General features: G+C 33.2%; 1 protein-coding gene and 1 long non-coding RNA gene across 3 annotated transcripts in view; one reads left to right on the plus strand and one right to left on the minus strand.

Annotated features, from left to right (window-relative positions):
* The window catches only part of LOC111051337 (leucine-rich repeat-containing protein 7), a 128,376-nt gene that overhangs the window by 71,020 nt on the left and 37,421 nt on the right, over positions 1 to 19,935 (plus strand). Inside the window, exon 11 of one of the 2 annotated variants that reach the window (XM_039441772.1) lies at positions 13,236 to 15,375. The exons of the other annotated variant lie outside the window; for it this stretch is intronic. Coding sequence (XP_039297706.1) covers positions 13,236 to 13,418 — 183 coding nt within the window. The 3' untranslated portion in view covers positions 13,419 to 15,375. Of the gene's footprint in view, positions 1 to 13,235; positions 15,376 to 19,935 lie in introns of those variants that run through there. 2 annotated transcript variants of the gene reach the window in all.
* On the minus strand, positions 4,068 to 6,697 carry LOC120354492. Its single transcript, XR_005573077.1, has 3 exons — positions 6,599 to 6,697; positions 5,306 to 5,430; positions 4,068 to 4,115 (listed from the first exon to the last, which is right to left on the minus strand). It is a non-coding gene; the product is annotated as an uncharacterized LOC120354492 (long non-coding RNA).

Below are 19,935 nucleotides of genomic sequence, written 5' to 3' on the forward strand. Positions count from 1 at the left end.
AAACACGTCTGCCACCAATTTATTTCTATTTTTGCTCTTATAAATTTTTAAAAATCGATGGGAAAAATCCATGCTGATTATGAGCTTACAGAGCATTAATTTCTCTTCAATTTGATGTATAATTTCACACTTTTACGAATTTAAAAGAAGCATTGGAAGTGCAAATAAGCTTTCTGAAAGAATGGTCTTTTTCGTGCCAGTGAAGGTTTTTAAAGCAAAGCTTAAGTCTCTTAAGCTGTGTTTTCGTAACGGGCAGAAGCAGAATCGATTGCAGCGCACCCAAGCGGGCAGAAACAGTAACACTCAAAGAACTAGTTCTTTGACATGAATTTTGCTTTATGTGTTATGGGTAATGAACTTTTTGGGTTGTCCAAAAGGTAATTCTAAAATTATTATTGGAGATTTGATTCAATAAAGTGAATTAATTGCTTTTTATATCTCAGATAACTTTTCCACAATTATTAATTACTTCAATTATGCTAAATTTTATGCTGTATAGCATTTTCTTTTGGTCGATCAAAGAGTTAACTTTTCATTTCCTATGCTTGAAATTTGTAAGGGTAAATTATTTGAAGTAACTGATTGTATTTCATCATTAATAAGATATTATTTTATTAACTAGAAGCATCCCATTATTAATAAGATATTATTATAATTATTAAGTAGAATAAATTGCCTTCAGAGTCAATGCATGTTCTTTGAATCACATCGTTTATAGGTAGGCCTACCTACTTGTATGAGTACCGTATTTTATATTTTAAATATTCATGTGAATATTTAATGACCAATAAAATTCTATTCTATTCAACTTCAAATGCCTATTGAAGCTCTATCAAAAAAATTCAAATTAATAAATAAGTGCTTTACTTTTGGCATTTTTGGAATCTACGGGTTGTATTACACCAAGGGAAATCAGTAACAACTAGTACCAATTTTAACTCTGCTGTTTGGGAGGTAATTAATAGAAATAGGAGAGCAGCTCAAAAAGATACAGTTACTAATGTCCCTAGGATAATCGATGAACATGGAATTTATATGGATGATAGTATAGACATTTGTAACTTTTTCAATAAGTATTATCAACAGGTTGCATATAATCTCCAAAAGTCACTGAACACTAATACTTATAATACAACTACATTAAATGCTGAGCCAATTGAAAAGGTATTTAAATTTCATCCATTATCAAGAGATGAGTTGTCAAGAATAATAAAAAATTTGAATAACAAAAAAACAGTAGGATTGGATGGGGTCTCAAGCAAAATTTTAAAAGAATGTGAAAATGAATTACTGGACCCTTTATTGCATCTCCTTAATACATCACTAGAGCAGGGTATTTTCCCTGATGATCTGAAACAAGGAAAAATTTTGCCAATTTTCAAGAGCGGTGATTCTGAAAGAGTTGAAAATTATAGACCCATTAGTATTCTAAATGTAATAAGTAAAATTTTTGAAAGAGTAGTTTTAAATAGGCTATTGATGCACCTGGAAGAAATTAACTTCATATGTGATGAACAGCATGGGTTCCAGAAAGGGAAATCTACTAAGACTGCAATAGTATCCCTTGTTGAAAGACTAATAGATATAATAGATTCAGGTGAGAAGGCAGCCGCAATATTTCTTGATTTATCCAAAGCTTTTGATTGTGTGAACCATAGAATATTATTGGAAATACTAAAAACTGTAGGTGTGAATGGTATAGAACTAAAATGGTTTGAATCATATCTCATAGGTAGAAACCATTGTGTTGAGCTTACCAAGGTGGATGGGAATGAAATAGTAAAAATTAAATCTCAAAAACTGGAGGTCCAGGCTGGAGTACCTCAAGGCTCAATTCTGGGTCCCTTACTGTTTCTGTTGTATGTGAACCAATTACCAAAAGAGTTAAAAGATCACAGAGCTCTGTTGTTTGCTGATGACACATCGCTTATCTTTAACAATTATTTATTAGATAGTCTAGAAATAAATGCTTTTACTGGAGTACAGTCAATTGTCCAATTCTTGAAGCAAAGGCAATTAACAATAAATAGTAAGAAATGTCAATTCCTACAATTCAAAAGTAAATATAATTCAGTAGAGGATAGAGAAATAAATGTGTTTGTAGAGGAAAATGAATTAGACCAAGAAGAGAAAGTAGCATTCTTGGGAATTTTATTGGACAGGAAATTAACATGGCATCCTTACATTGAGAGGATATGTAATAAGATATCATCTGGAGTATTTGTCCTGCGGCAGCTTGCTAGGCTGAATGATAAAAAACTACTGTTAACTGCTTACCATGGACTTATACTATCTCATATTAGGTATGCTATTTTAGTATGGGGTAATTCATCTCAACAAAATATGGACAGGGTGTTTAAGATTCAAAAGAAGGCACTCAGATGTATAGAGAAAGTTAATAGGTTAGACTCTTGTAGGCCTTTATTTAAAAATCTTGGTCTATTAACTGTGCCATCTTTGTATGTATATGAAGTTGTAATGCATGTGAAAACGAGTGGTGTGATCCAGAATTCAGATGTTCATGAGTATAATACGCGAAACAGAGCAGATTATCATATAATGGGTCACAATAGTAGGTTATTTGAACAAAAACCAGATTATATTGGTAGGAAATTTTATAACAAGCTACCTCAAATCTTGAAAAGTAATGATGATTTGAAGATTTTCAAAAAACAAATTAAAAAATATTTAGTTGATAGAGCTTTTTATAGTGTACAAGAATTCCTTTCAAAGCTAAACTAGGTTGAACTACTTAGTGTTAGAATTATTATGTAATAACATGACTTGTCTTATACTCCATGACTGGAGTCTTTAGGACGTAAACGTATTGTAAACGTTTTTTAGGCAATTTTATTTTAGCAGTCCCCTTTTTGATCATTGGATGGGTACGGTCCCGACTGATATACATGTATAAGAATCGTGAGGCCCATTGACTGCCTAAATCAATATGCCTTCTCAGGCAAGGTTCAATTAGGGACTCCTCACCAGTAAAAGCTATACGAATATTAGAAATAATTATTATTATAGATTAACACATATGACATGTACAAAGTGTATTCAAACAGGCGTACTAATTCTAATAATTATTGTTGAGATAACTATATCTTGCTAGAATAAACAGGTTCTGTTATGGTACTTTAAATAACACATAGCCTATTTTAAAATGGATAAATATTTATTAATTATAGAAGGTACCCTTGCGATATTCCAAAATGAAACAGGATTAGTTTCGACATTTTCAATAAGGACTCTCTTGACAATAACATAATTAGAAACTGGTCATGCTTATTTTGAATATATTAGGGTAGGCCTACTAGTTATCTTCTATAATTAAACATTAAAGTTGCCCTATTAGAATGAATACTTTATTAGATATTCATTAGAATTAGAGTAGCCATTCAAACTCCTTATTCACTATAATGTTCTAAAAGCTTATCATTTTTAATCAAAACCTTGGAAATATAGCCTAGAAGGTAGAATTAAAAGTGATTATATATTATTTGATGTGGCTTGGAACATAATATTTTCAACTTTTGCTTGAGTTATTTTTCATATTCAAAGAATTATTACCCCTTCAATGCAGTACATAAGTACTATTACTTAATTCTTAATGCAATATATAATTGTGATAGCCTACCCTATTTTATATCCAATTCAAGTCTATTATTTAACTACATGTTACCTAAAGTATTTGCTAGTCAGCAAAGTTGAATAATTTTATTATTTCCACAAAAAAACAGAAGCCATACATAACCAATAGAGTTGTTAATAATAGTTAATGCTGTTAGGTTGAATATAGTTTTTAAAATCCCTCAAGTATAAACCATCAAAACTAATTTTATTAGCTTCATGTCACTTGCTGTTTTCTTCAAAACTACCTGAATTGAAGCAGTTAGCAGGAGCGATCGCCCAACCCCCCATAGAGGATATTATTATGAATACTGTAACATGAAATAAACACATCAAGATTTACTGAAAAAATTAATATATTTCTTAGATTAGTCCATCTCTTTCTTCTGTAGGCTACTACATCATACATGAATCATATCCATGGAATATTATTCATAGTTGATTTTCTTTATCATCCTCTACTTCTGGCTGGTACACCACTAGGCCTGAAATCAAAAAGTTATAGATAATTATTTATTATTCATTATAAAAAAAACTTTGCAAAGTGAATTCTGAAATTGATTGTTTGGGATCTGTATAAGTTTTCAATTATATTTCTTGGCAAGGAACCCCCCCAATATGAAAAAGTAATATTATATGAGAAATTCCAATAAATTCCAATAATCAGTTGAATTATTATTAGCATCAATCTCCATGCGGGAATTGGGATTAATCAGTGTGCCCCAAGGTCAAAAGAACTTGTTGATGAACAACATATTTTTGGATACCATGAACAATTCATTCATTTCTGTGGTCAGTAGACCTTCTTCTCGACCGTTTGTTTTACTAAACTCTTCCAAAATGTACTGCATAAAGTAATTATTGGTTCTATATTTAGAGAAACAAGTTTAATGAAGCAAATGGAAATATAATCAATTAATTGCTTAATCTGAAATGATGATTATCTACAACATTATAAGTAGAACTGAGTGATTTGGAAATAAATACCAAACTGTAAATACATAAATCTCTCAAAATAATGCAGGTATTTCATCCATGAATTCAATCATAAATTTTAAAAGGTGGAATCACTGTCATTAAAGCTATAATTCAGTGTTTTCTACCAGCACTTGCTGAGTGAATTTTTGAAGTCATCTATTCATAGTTCTAATGTATGGTCATTCATAAAGTTCAACATTCACTCAAGATCAAGATGGACAGTTGAGAAGATTGTTTTAAAAACAATGTTTATATATATAATATTTGGGATTCCTTCCATAAAGAAATTTATGTAACAAAATCTAATAATGTGATAACATATTTACTTCAAATTATTGATTTAATGTTATCACATTATTAGATTCTGTTACATAAATTATTTCTCTATGGAAGGAATCCCAAATATTATGAACAGCTCTATTCCCTGAATGATAAGTGAATACATTGTTTTTTAAACACTCTTCTCAACTGTCCATCTTGATCTCATGTGGTTTCACGTTGTTTCGAAATATTGTATACTGTAAGCTATTAATGATTTCAAAATTCAGTCAATTCAGTTATGTCTTACTATTTGAATATCTAACATCAAATCGATAATAAAACATTGAAGTGGATAAACTTTTTGAAAAAATGGGAAACTGTATAAAATGACATCGCCTATATAAATTTTTAAAAAAGGAGTGGAATTTTATCTTACCTAAGTAACTTATTCTAACTATGGGTTCCAAAGAATTTTTCCATCCTGGTCAACAATAAAGAATTCATATGCATTTCCTTTTGAGCACATTCTCTTCAATATTTTGTTTGTAAATGGTAGGCTACCTGAAAAAAAAACATATTTAATCTTTCAACATATATCCATTTTGGAGATAATCATCAATGAAGTTAATCATCAATGATAATACATAGTTTGGACTTTGAATAAATTAGAAGTGAACTGGGCCTCAATAAACTATTTACATTAGATAGACTATACATACTATAAGTATATAGCCTACTTACATTCGTAGCACATAACAGAAAACACTTTAATTTATACTATTTACATTGATATACCTGGCATCACGCAATACATCGATCAATAGAGCATGAATAAGTTTTTCAAATACATTACTATTTTAGCTTTAAATGAGTTTGGTAGCAATGGTCAACCAGAAAAATAGGATCTATTTTATCTTTTTTCAATGGCAGTCTTTCAATATTCAATTACACTTACTCTGAACAAGTTATTTCTATAACAATCTATATAATTTTGTTTCCAAGTGAATTTGAATTAATTAAAAGAAGATTAATTCATAGATAGGTACCAAAGACAAAGTAAATGCTCTAATAGTCAGGTTAGTTTTGTTTTTGTATTGATAAACTATGGGTTTACAATATTTTGAGGTGCATCAAGGATAATGGAAGTTTAGGACTTAGAATGTAATGAAATACTTCAAAGTCAAATGATGATGTTATTTTCAATAAATCTGTTTGTGAAAACTACTAGCTGCATTATAAAAAATGTATTTTGTGAATAGGCCAACTCAATGAAAGTGTAAAAGATTGTTAGCATGAAATGCTATCTTATCTTATCATGAAATGCAAAATGTTATCTTGGTTGAATAATGTTTTTAATCTGATCACTTAATGTTAATCTAATCAATCCAGCTTGAATGAGTTTAAATCTAAAAATTTGATTAGAATTCTCTCTTTCTTGTAATAATTCTCTACCATACACAAACTGGGAAGTCTAGGCTTTACATTATTATTAAATACTAGAAATTATACTTTAAATAAATAAATAAACTTTCGTCAACTTCTATCTTCTTGAAAAATGAAAAAGATAGCAATTTAGACCTAGAGACTAGGTTATTAAAGGCCTACTACAGTAGGCTACCTGAATAAAAATAGTAAACATGCTGGTAGGCTACTTATAAAAATTATATCAAATTGTGTACGGTAGATCTAGCCTCGGCTACTTTATTAAGAGAAATTTAAGTCTACTTACTTGAATCTTCTATCATATCAGCAATTTTTAACCATATTCTATTTCTCAAATAGGTAACTCGTTGTGCAGGTCTGAAAAGTTCAAAACCTTGAACTGTCGCATCAAATTTATAACGAATTTTACGCCTTTCTGTTGTTAATCCATTTTCAATTTCTCTTGTAAAAATTATAAGAATAAAGAAACCAATGGAAACCATATTTTATACCTCAATTTTCTACTGCAAATTAATTTTACAGTATAATAGTAGCAATCCGAAATCTGACAACCAACAGCAAAATAATATCAAAACAAACCATCCAACAATTAAAGATTTAGGTTAAAATGAACATGGCGTCTGATCCAGAGAAAGATTATTCTGCCGGTGTCACGTGATCAGAGCAGAAAAATAATTCGAAACTGTCTGTTCCCGTCGACAGAATCCCGAACTTAGTTCTTTTTCGACAAAACGGTTCACGAGCAGTGATCGGTCGAAGCAAAATAGCATTGTGTAGATAGGCATTAAAATGAACGGCAAAATGAACGACAGTTCGTCTCTGATTTGAACAGTTCTTTTTTTCTGCTCAACTTTCTGCCGATGGGTGAACACTCCCATAAGAACCAATGTCAATTTAAAGTGAATTCTGTCGTCTGCCCGTTACGAAAACACGGCTTTACAGAGTATCTCTTTTTTGATGGTGGAAAATTGCTATACTGATCATTTGCACGTCACAATTTCACGACACAAAGTTATTTGCTATTTTGAGCAACTCAAAGACATTTATATCAATGTACCTGAACTTTTTCTCTTTTCATTTTTGACTTGTGCAACTTACAAAGGCCTTGAGCTGTCATTCTGCACGTTAAAAGCCTACTATTATTCTGTATATTTAAATGTGTTCTAACTTGTCTATTTGTACAAATAAAGGTATTATTATTATTATTATTAATTTCCCTAGACCTTTTGCAGCAGCTTTAGTGTTGAGTGTGACATCTCCATTTTTGCAACAATAGACCAATTGACAAAGGAATTTGAAGGGAATGTTTTAAACAAAATTTTTGACTTTGCAGTTTTGTTAAGACCAGTAAGGAGGAGAACATATCAAAAGTCCCCATTCCTAACTCATGTGCAAAGGGGATGACGGTGGTTTAAAAGTTGTATTTTCAGCGTTTTGCTTCCACGATCATATCTTGAGAAAATGCGTTCAACCGACATAACTAACTATTCAAAAATGAAACTTGATAAATTCTCTACACTTTTTGTTCAGTGGAATTTTGTGATATTCTCAACAGTTCACGAGATATTTGCTCTTGAAGGTGTGTAATTGTTAAAATAGCAGGTTTTTATCCAATGTTTTGCTCTTTCAGGGCTTATAACTCTCCAACAATGCATCATAAAAACTGATGCTTATCGTGGAATTTTAGAGCATTGAATTCTCTTTGAATTGAAGTATTATTTCTCTATTCCAAGTTTTCCTTTCATTTTTATAGCAGCTGAATAAATGTAGGGGGTGAAATTTTTATTGCTGCAACAAATGATCGTTTGACAATGACATTTGAAGGGGGTGTCTGTGACACAATTTTTGACTTAGCAGCTTGATTTGCACTAGTTAGTAAGTGAACATAACAAAAGTACGCATCTTGATCCCCTCTGTTGAAGGTGTGGTACCGCTTAGTTGACACTTGTTGCAGCAATGAAAATTTCACCCCCTACATTGAAGCTGCTATAACAATGAAAGGAAAACTTGGAATAGTAAAAAAATACATAATCTCGAAGAGAATTCAATGCTCTACAAAATTACGATAAGCATAAATTTTTATGATGCATTGTTGGAGAGTTATAAGCTCTGAAAGAGCAAAACAATTGATATAAACCTGTTATTTTAACAATTACTCACCTTCAAGAGCGAATATCTCGGGAACTGTTGAGAATATCACAAAATTCCACTGAACAAAAAGTGTAGAGAATTTATCAAGTTTCATTTTTGAATAGTTAGTTATGTTAGTTAAACCACCCTCATCCCCTTAGCATATGAGTTAGGAATGGGGACTTTTGATATGTTCTCTTCCTAACTAGTCTCAACAAAGCTGCAAAGTCAAAAATGTGGGTTTAATCATTCCATCCAAATTCCTTTGTCAATTGATCTATTGTTACAAAACTGGAGATTTCACACTCAACACTAAAGCTGCTTCAAAAGGTCTAGGGAAATCCGTAAAAGTGTGAAATTATACATCAAATTGAAGAGAATTTAATGCTCTATAAGCTCATAATCAGCATGGATTTTTTCCCATCGATTTTTAAAAAGTTATAAGAGCAAAAATAGAAAAAAAATTGGTGGCAGACGTGTTTTTTCAAAAATGTCACACCTTCATGAGCGGATATAAAAAAAGTTATACAATAAATATTGTAGGAAATAATGTAAGCTTTAATTTTTCATATTTCAGTTAAGTCCTTAGAATACATAGTTTTTGAGTTTTATGCGAGAAACCAAAAGAATGGTACCTTTAAACCACCCCCGCCTCCTTAGCACAGGGGGTAGGGTTGGGGACTTTCGATATGTTTACCTCCCAACTACCCTAAACAGAACTGCGGGGTCAAAAATTGTCTTCCAAACATTTCTCTCTATACCCTTTTTTGAGCATTCATTGCCTGGACTATAAGAGAACATTCTTCTACAAGAAACCCCCTGATAATTCATTATTAGGCTACACATTATTAATCTCGAATGGTGGTTCCAATTAAAATTTAACTTTGTTTTAATACTCCAACATTATTTCCAAAATACTTCATAGTTTCAAAGTCACCCTTCTTTCCAATGTTTTTACTTTCCTTGCTCTTACCATAGGTAAGGAAAGTATTGCTTTCCAAAAAAATTAAGGTACCCTAATTTCAAGTTTGCTATACGTTTCAAGGTCCCCTGAGTCCAAAAACATGATTTTTGGGTGTTGGTCTGTGTGTGTGTATGTCTGTGAACACGATAACTCCATTCCTAATTAACCGATTGACTTGAAATTTTAAACTTAAGGTCCTTATACCATGAAGATCCGACAATAAGAAATTCAATAAAATTCAATTCAAGATGGCGGAAAATTACTAAAAACCATGTTTTTCACGGTTTTCTCGAAAACGGCTCTAACGATTTTCTTCAAATTCATACCATGAATAGCTATTTATAAACTCTATCAACTGACATGAGTCTCATTTCTGAGAAAATTGCAGGAGCTCCGTAATATTCTTGAGAAAAATGGCGGGTAATCACTAAAAAACCATGTTTTTCACAGTTTTCTCGAAAACGGCTCTAACGATTTTCTTCAAATTTATACCATGGATAGAAGCCCTATCGACTGACATGAGTCTCATTTCTGGGAAAATTGCAGGAGCTCCGTAATATTCTTGAGAAAAATGGCGGATAATTGCTAATAAACCATGTTTTTCACGATTTTCTCAAAAATGACGACCGATTTTTTTCAAATTGATACCCTGAATAGTTATTTATCAGCTCTATTAACTGGCATGACTCTCCTTCCTAGGAAACTAATGGGGGGTCCACCCCATCCTTGAGAAATGGACTTTGTAACCTCCTTCTCGTGCATGAGGTAGGTAGGTAGAGCAGTTCATAAAAAGAACACATAGTCGAGATATTTCATCTGTAGAACAGCTGTTTTGACGACTTTTAAAAAACATCGAATTTTACAATTTACACAAAGGATTAAGTACTCTGAAAACAATTATATATTGTAAGCACGATGTGGATGGCAGGATAAACCTCCACCAAATATGTAAGCAGGGACGCCTCCACCAAATATGTAAGGACGTGTGGAACGGCTCCACCAAATATGTAAGGGTGGGACGCCTCCACCAAATATGTAAGCAAGATATGGACGGCGGGAGAAAGCCTCCACCAAATATGTGAGCAAGATCTGCCTTCACCGAGTATGTAAGGGTGGGTAAATGAAAAACAAGAAAAGATCGTACAGGTTTTTGATATTTAAAACGAAACAATAAATTATTTATACAAAATTATAATTATAATTAGAAATAACGAAATAATAATAAACAGATGAATATTTCAAGGGCTACTCGCTTTGCTGCTAGTGAAGATTCATTTGTTGTGGTTATGAAAAATTTAAAACAATGACTCAGTAGTCACCTACCTTTATGAAAATGGCTTCCCAAATTTGGCATCCACTGGTTGAAACGCGACGTTAATTATTAATTAAAAATCAAAAAAACTGATCTAATGTAGTGGGTTCAGATCCCTTCCTATTCAATAATACAATTCTCTTCAAACTGCCCGAACTGTGACAGGAAAACTGTATTATAAAACAAGAACAAAACTATCCCCTCCACCAGAACAGCCGGACTTACTCACAGTCCTAACGAACGAACTCACACACTGACCACACTCCAAAAGTAAAATTTTGGGTATTAAATATAACTCAGTCAATGCCAAACATGAAGCCATTTCAAATACATATTTCTATCAGTCGCACAAGCGGCACGTTTGTTATTAAAAACAAAAAGAGAAGCTACAATAATTTTGACAACAAATGAAATAAACAATCTTTCTGTCGATGACAAAAATTGTTCAAAGACAAAAACACTGTTCATTAAACTTTTCTAAATTAAAACTCTAAAATCCTGATCAATATGAGATAAATATATGATTCATATATATGACCCATATGACCAGGTGACAATATACATACAGTAGGTAGTGTGTTCGTAGTTTCAAATATGTTGCTGTCAATCGTCATTATGTTATTTCCCTAAATTATTCTCCTTTAAGAATGGGGCTTACAGTTCAATGAGCAAGTTGTGTGAGTGCGCCACACCAGATTTTTTTATGCTAATTTTCAAGTTTTTCAAATTCTTTAATTCAGTTTTACGAGAAAAATGTTATTGCTATTAGGAATCAATTTTTGAAATTTTTTATTTATTGTTTTCCCGGTGTCGCAAAAAATACTGACACACATTCAACATCCATAAATAATGCATTCACCTTACCATGCAGTTCAGGAAACCTCAAGTGCAATAAATGAAATGTGAATAACAATAACAGTTGATACTGTTGAAATTGTTGATCTACAGCATCATTGCAACTCCGAGTACAAATTCAAATTTATTTGTTCCTTGTACAAATTCATACATGCAATCACATAATATTTACAAGTCACTTACTTTACATTGCATCAAAACGTATAATAATTAGATTACTCTACTCATGGTTTGTATTTCATTACAAAGAATGTAGAGGTTAGGGTAGGCTTATACACTGTGGCTAAGACTGCGTCTCATACCGCAAAAACACCTGCGGCCCGAAAATTGTCATTTCAATTCGATTTGCAGCGCGCATGTTTCTTATATAAAAGTAGATGTGGATGTCACTGCTGCCAACACCTCAGAATCTATCTGTTTTGAGAAATGAAGCAAGGCTGGATGTTGGCAGCATGTTTGTGGTCCGCACCGCAGTTAAGAAACACTCATAAGAAACACTCCCGCATTCCGCAACCACAGCCACAGAGTATAAATGGGTCCTCACGTGGTATTAGTTTGTAGACCTCATCTTTTGCTGGGACTCAAAAGAAAAATTTCACTGGTGTAAAATTGGAAGAGCGTTTTGGAAACTTGATTGGGTTATCGGCCTATCCTATTTTACCACAAACAAACAAATACATTTCAATCCAGATTAGTTGGCACATCCTTATGACAATGCGGCGGAGCTCCATCTTGTTAAAGATTAAAATAATGCATGAATGACCAAGAATGAACAAGCATTGTTAGGTAATTGGTAGAGCAAGAAATCTACTATAGTTTCAAGAGTGTTATTTTTTTAAGCATCCGGAATTTAATTTTTTTCCAAATTTCAACCACGAGGGTCATTTTTTAACATCCGATTGACCATACATAAAAGAAGAATTCATTTAAATAATAATTCTATCACTAAAAAGTACTTACAATTATTCTTTTTCAACATAATCGCCGTGAAGATTGAGGCATTTGTCGTACCAGTGGACCAGCATACCAAAACCCTCTTCATAAAATGTTGCCGCCAAATGAGTTCAAGTGGGCTATTACATTGTTTTGGAGTTGCTCTCTGAATTGGGAGCACTGCTCAACATGTCATTTCTTCAGTTTTGGAAAAAGGTATAAGTTACTAGTGGTCAAGCCTGGTTTGTGGGAAATTATCTCATATCTCATTAGATTTGCAGAATAACGTTTGGTTACACCAGCAATGTGAGGACGAGTTGTCATGGATCACAACGATTCCGGAAGTCATTTCAACTGACGTTTTAAATTTCCGACATCATTCACGTGCATCATCACTCACAAGATTGTTTTCGTAAACTTGATTCATTTTTCGGTAGATTTCTGCTGAACTATTTTGCTTACAAATAACGCTACCACTTGGTGGAAGACTATTGAAGCAGCCATGTTCCTGGCTCTATAAATCGATGACAATTGACGATCTGGCCACAGAGCGTTCGTTGGTAGGGAGAACCCGATATTCAGCACTGTGAAAATCGCCCCCCCCCCATCAATTACCTATGACTTATTATTATATGTGATCGGAGGTTGAAAAGAATGACCCTCGTAATTATAATTTTTATAAATTGGTTCCCTTGAGCACAATTAAGTAACTTTGGATTTCTTTTTTAGGGATGTATTGTAGTAGATATCATCAATAAAACTTCATTGAAGGTTAGTCCTGATCTACGATCTGGAGATAAAATTCTGCAGATTGAAAATATGGACGTCATGAATTGCGATTTGGAATATGTGAACTCGATCCTCAGCAGTTGTCCTAGCCAGTTTTCTCTTATGGTATCTCGGTTGTTTTAATGGTCTCATTAACTTATTTATTTTCATCAGACTAAACATTTGTATATAATATGTGATGAGTCATAGATGTAATTTATATCAAATTATTACTGCTCTCTATAAAATAATAATGTATATGTTTGTATAATTTGTGCTGATGCTCAGGTAACGTAAGATTAGTAATTAGAATCTTATATGATTATTTATTATCCATTTAAAACAAAGACCTAGTTCAAAAAGCAAGTATTTTACATGTTGCTAATACTAGCTAGGCCTATATATTATTTATGAAGTATTCTAATGAGTAAATACATCTTTCGAACCTATCATATTGCATCCCATAAAAAATTTTAAATGAGTTCTGAACTCAGAAATATGTCCATCTACTAGATTTTCGGCTTTTCAAGCGACACGTGCTATTTATCATTTTCATTCCCTAGAATTTTCTTTTTTCAATACTTCATTTCTTGTATTTTTTCCATCTTTGATGATTGGTTCTGTACATCAATCATAATTGTAGAATATGGTATTTTTACAGCTATGTAGCCTACAGCTACATACGCAACTTACTTTATACAAATTAATAAAAGACAATATGAAAACTTGTAGTACCATTTATTATTTAAAACTTCAAAATAACAATATGGAAAGTAATATTGTAATATTTTAAAGTTTTAAATAACAAAGGGTACTACAAGTTTTCATATTGTCTTTTATTAATTTGTACAAAAGTAGCCCATTCAAGTGAAGTGTTTATCTTTATGCCGTACGAATAGGACATTTCCATTCTATTTCATATACTAGTCAACTCGCGATATGTAATTTATATTAGGGTTATGATAATTCATGTTGTATAAAAAAAATCCTAATAATATTTTATTTCTATGTTATGATTTATTAGGTCTTCTTTTAACTATCACTACTGTTCATCTTGGCTTATGAACAGTTCAGTTCCAATTGACTATTTATGTGCTCATATTTTGTAGCTCATTCAACATTAATTCTTTGATAAAGGTCCATCTCTTAGAATTTACTCTTCTCTTTTTCTCTGATAAGATTTTTCAAAAATGAGATCTTCTTCAAGTGCTTCGTAGCTTTGCAAGTAGACTATCCAAGCTTACTGAAGTTTATGAGATGATTATAAGCCATTTAGAGCTTATTTATGCTCTACTATTACTTTGATATTTTTGTGGTGGTACTCATATTTGTTGCCGCCTCTCTCTTGCCTGTTTGCTGAGATGGTGTATACGTTCCTGAGGAACATATTGGTGGATAAGTAGATTCATATAGTAACGATTTTTGCCAAAGTATTAAGCCTACTGAAGAAGAAAATCGCCTCAGGGAGACAGAGTTTATTCTGTCCGGGGTGTGGCAGTCTCCCGGGGGTAACCAAGCAAGTGGCAACCAACTAGAATGATTGATTCTGCTTATATCTCGCCTGTTTCTGGAGATGGCAGTCTATGGTACATATTTTGTATTGTTGCTGGATAGGAAAAAATGATCATAAGTGGGAAACTTGTTTTGCTGGATAAAAAACAGTCAGTTATCCTCAGATGGACTTCTCCAGCTCAATAACACTGATTTCCAAAGGATTTAGCCATGGACGTAAATTCTGGTCTTTTATGTTTGGGTTACTCAGATCTCGGATTTAAATATTATTCGAATACCGATTCAATTACACCAGATATACCCTCCGAGAGACAATCATCTAATGCAAAAGCCCTCAACCGTTTTCAAAGAAAAGAAATGAAAAGATTCCATCACTCGTAACCCTTTTTTTAACTTTCTAAGATGCCTTAGTATGCAAGGAAAAAATCCCTATAAAAATATTTTCCGTAGGAACTTGTACACCATCAGAAGTAGTCTTTCTTTAATCAACAATGTTCTAACTATGTCTTTAGGATAATGGATTGTAGCAATTCTCAGTTATATATTTATTGTACAAATACGGTAATATATGTAAATTGTATCAATTTAATCATAGTTTTGTATTTTTGTATCATTCCTAATTGTTATTAATAATTTTTTTTGTAATATTTCTGTCGAGTTGAGTATTTGCATTGTTTTTCTGTGTCCCTACCTTATTGTATCTGAAAATAGTAGGGTTGGTTTCATGTACCATATTGAATGTAATCGCCGTTAAATGATGTTCTCAAATTGTCGTCCGATTCTTTGATCTTTGGATTGCTTCCGATTGATGACGTAATTTTACGGCGTTGAGAATTTATAGAATTCCGTGTAACCGGGAGTTCATTCCATTTATAGGATTCACAATCAGTTTTCCTTCATTAACGAACCAATTTGATTTCCATTGAATACATTAAAACCTGTGTTGAATTCAATTTTCAATACAGGAAGTATATTGTGAGTACGGCTTTTTTCAACTATTACGATTGTTGGCTTGAAACCCAGAATTTTCCTCAGATTGAGAATCAGCTGTTGTTGAGAATTAGCAAATCAGAGGACAATAATTCTGAGTGTCTGCCGACAATCTGTAAGTGTGAAAAACGCCTAATCGGTCAGCTGATACAAGCCTCTAAGTTGCTGGAAGTTTCATGTAGCAATTTCCGTTGGATTCAACTCCAAGTAGTTTGGTTGGCAGAGCTTGGAGATTAAATCAGCTGATTGTGTAGTAAATTATAGTATGGGTATTGTAGCTTGATCCTTCATTGATTGACAGCATATCCGTAGGAATTTAAGAGATGGGGTATTTTAAATAGTATGTGCCGGTTGCACGAAAGCCGGTTAAATTTTAACCAATCAGAGAATGCCTATTTGATAAGCTTCTCTGATTGGTTCTCTGATTGGTGAAATTAATCACGGTTAAAATTTTACCGGCTTTTGTGTAACAGGCACTAAGTTTTTAGAAATTAAATCAGCTGATTTGTGTAGTGAATCATATTAGAAGAAAATAAACTTCATTAATTCAACTATTTTCAGAATCTCTTCAATAAAATAATGTATGAAAATTTGTTTTGGTCTTCATAGATTAGTTTTATTGCTTATGATAAAAAATATTTTACTTGAAAGTTCAATCTGAAACTGAGTTTCCCGTTTCCGGGTTTTTCGTGTATTCTGTTACTGCTGTATGGAAAAATTCAAAATGGAAACTTTTATTACTATCTTTGTTGTGTAAAGCCGCAAATTTTGAGCAGTGCACAAGTGGCATGCAACATGTCAGCTTAGGCTATGCAAATGCTAAAAATAAACTTTCTACTGGAGATATTTTTCAAAATTTTTCGATTTGTATATCATCAAGCTATCAAAATGAGAAAGTTTTCTCAGGAAAACATTTTTTTCCGATCATTACTTTTTGAGATATGAGCGCCTAAAGTGTAAAATTTTGGGACAGAACATTTCAAATTCCGTTAGAGATAAATTGAATTGATTCGGTAAGAGATTGTTGATTGAAAACAATACCATGAAGAATCAATCTATCCTCTAAATCTCATGGATTTATCTCTCACCGAATTTGAAATGTTCTGTCCCAAAAATCTAAACTTAAGGCGCTCATATCTTAAAAGGTAATGATCAGAAAAAATGTTTTCCTGAGAAAACTTCATTTTGATAGCTTGATGATATACAAATCGAAAAACTTTGAAAAATATCACCAGTTCAAAGTTTATTTTTAGCCTTTGCACAGCCTAAAAGAACGGAGTCATATAAATGCACAATGTAACACTCATCAATGGTATAAGGACAAGCCTCTACCAGTGTCCTAGTTATCTTTGATATAAGTAATTTATAGATGCTACACAACCTGATTCCTCTGGAATAAAGTTGAAACACTTGAGTCTTGAATATATGGTCCCTTTTCGAGAAGAGTCAGTCTATGAATAGGGAACTGGAATAATCCTGCATTTACCTCGTGTTTTGTAAGTATGACTAATTCGGGTAGCATTAAAAATATTTTTGTCATACTTACTCAATTGCAGCTGTTTTCCATTCATTAAATCAAGCCGGTAAACAGCTGTTTGTAGAACAAGAAAACATGTGATTTTCATTACAGCATAATATACTGTAAAGAGATCATATGTTCTCTTTACAGTCGAGTATGTTAGAACTCTTCTGAGTCCTAATAACATCTGAGTAATTAATATACTAACTCAATTAAAGAACTCATTTAAGGATTTTCAAGTTATAAGAACTCATCTGAAATCTTATAATTTAGGCCTTTATAATGATTTTATTTGAGCTCGAAGGGTCTGTCTGTTATGAACTAGGCGCTACGGGCTAGGTCATGTTTATAGAATGCAGTAGCTCGAATAGTTGCAGGTAATGGTTTCTGTTTCTCAGCAATATTATTTTTTCTCAGATAAGTATGACAAAAAATACTGTACGTAACTTGTATGGTAACGTATTTACCGCATTCGTATGATAATAACTATGTTTCGGGCAGAAACAATCATACTTATGCGGTAAATTATCGTTACCGGACTTGTTACGTAAAGTACTATTTTGTTTTTGAAAATAAACGAAACAATCTCTAGGAAGTAGATCACTGGAACTGTAAGTAGATGGAGTCCTCTTAATACAGAGTGAGTCATATTGAACTTTATTTGTGTTTTGAAAGGGCGCTGCACGAAGAAGGGAAGTGGCAGAAGGGTGGGGATGGTGTCATTAGACGCGCCATGACATGCAGTTTTAAAGGTACGAACCCACTAGAACGTACCAGACACGGACCGTGTCAGACCATGCCAGGCACGTAAAATAACAACTATGCCCACTACAACGGATCAACAGCGTTCTATGCCAGTACATTACGCGTATGGTACGCGTATGGTACGGGTATGATACGCGTATGATGCCCGGTCAGAAGTTGTTGGAAACGCGTCAGTTAGCAAGAGAATGTAGCGGTGAACTGGTTACCAACGCGGTGCATGCGCGGTTACAACGGGGTTTGCAGGCGTCACGTGCCATGCAAGGAGCGTTCCGTCACAGACAAAATATACTGGCCGACAAATGTTGACCTGGACGTGCATGGCACGCTCCGTGCTTGGCCGGTGACGGAACGGTCTAATGGGTGTATTACATATCAAATGATGCAAAGAATATTTTTTTGCATGTGTCGGTACGGGCACGGTCATGGTATGATACGTTCTAGTGGGTTCGAACCTTAAGTGTGAGCAATGGCTTGGTTGGGACAACATCGTGTGTTCGTAGTTGAAGAGTTTATTAAAAATGGCGCCATCCCCACCCTTCTGCCCCTTCTCTTCTTCGTGCAGCGCCCTTTCAAAACCCGAAAGTTCAATATGACTCAATCTGTATGTTCTTACAGGAGAAAGATGGATTTTCTTATAGGTGACAAAAAGTTATAGGTGTTCCTATTAGTTCTAGCCTCTATGCACGGTGCTCTTTTTCTACAACATGAAATCCTAATTCCATTATATTAGTCAACCAGTTTTTGTTGAAGGTTTTCACTGTAGCTTTAAACTTCTTGAGCGGGGAAGATCCAGTAAATCGATTATAAAATAAGGAATGGAAAGCATTAAAGGCATTTTTATCTCCAGTATTGCTGAAACAAAGTGACCAATCTACCGTATTTAATAGGTTGTGGATTTAATTGAGTGATATATTATTTATACATCTTCTCGACTCATATACAGAGCGTTCCATAGCAAACACTTTCTCAATAGTCACACTCAAAGACAGATGGTCTGAGATACATAGGTCATTGATATTTCCATGAATTTATTTTGGATTGTAATTCGTAATTGCATTATCAGTACAGGTGTCTGAAAACGAGGATATTCTGGTTGGCTTGTCAAAAATGAGTTTATATAAATTCGACGCCGTAATGTTCAAAAACGTATTCTTATCCCTACTATTTTATTTTAGAAGATCAGTAGTGAAATCGCCACACATAAATATTGTTTTCTTTCCCGCTTGAGCAAACACAAGAGCCTGTCATAGATATTGAAAAAAATCTACACAGAACTATCCGGCGCTCTATATATTATAGTAATCACTACAAATACTCTAGAAATTCCATTCCTCTTCAGACTAAACACAACAGCTAATGTACTCTCAATAGCCAGGGCCTCAATATCTGACTTTAAAATTGATGAATTTTTAAAAAATGATACACTTACAACCTCTTCTTTTATTGTTTCCACTATAAGATGAAGCAAGAGTATAGTTATTGAGGATAGTGGTATCACATGGAGCCAGCCAATGGATTCTTCAGATCTGCGAGGAGTGAATTCAACTCGTCAATTTTGACTTTTACACAGTTTTATTTTTTCACACCCACATTTGTTAGACTTTTACACAGTCCTGTGTATTTTTGTCAGTGTTATTAGTTTTACACAGGAATATGTAAAAGTCTAATAAATGTGGATGTGACAAAAAAAACTTTGTTTCTTCAACTATGTAAAAATTCCACAATATCAATTATCATTCAACAAATTTTTTCTACAATTTTGTTTCCGATGCCCAGTATATTCACACTGAAATGGAATGGTGTGTAAATGGAATTATCTGACTAATCTATTGACTGACCGGGTGTCCACCCCCGAAAAACTCTGTTCACCTGTAG

Source organism: Nilaparvata lugens, chromosome X (genome assembly GCF_014356525.2).
Source record: "Nilaparvata lugens isolate BPH chromosome X, ASM1435652v1, whole genome shotgun sequence".
Classification (NCBI taxonomy): domain Eukaryota; kingdom Metazoa; phylum Arthropoda; class Insecta; order Hemiptera; family Delphacidae; genus Nilaparvata; species Nilaparvata lugens.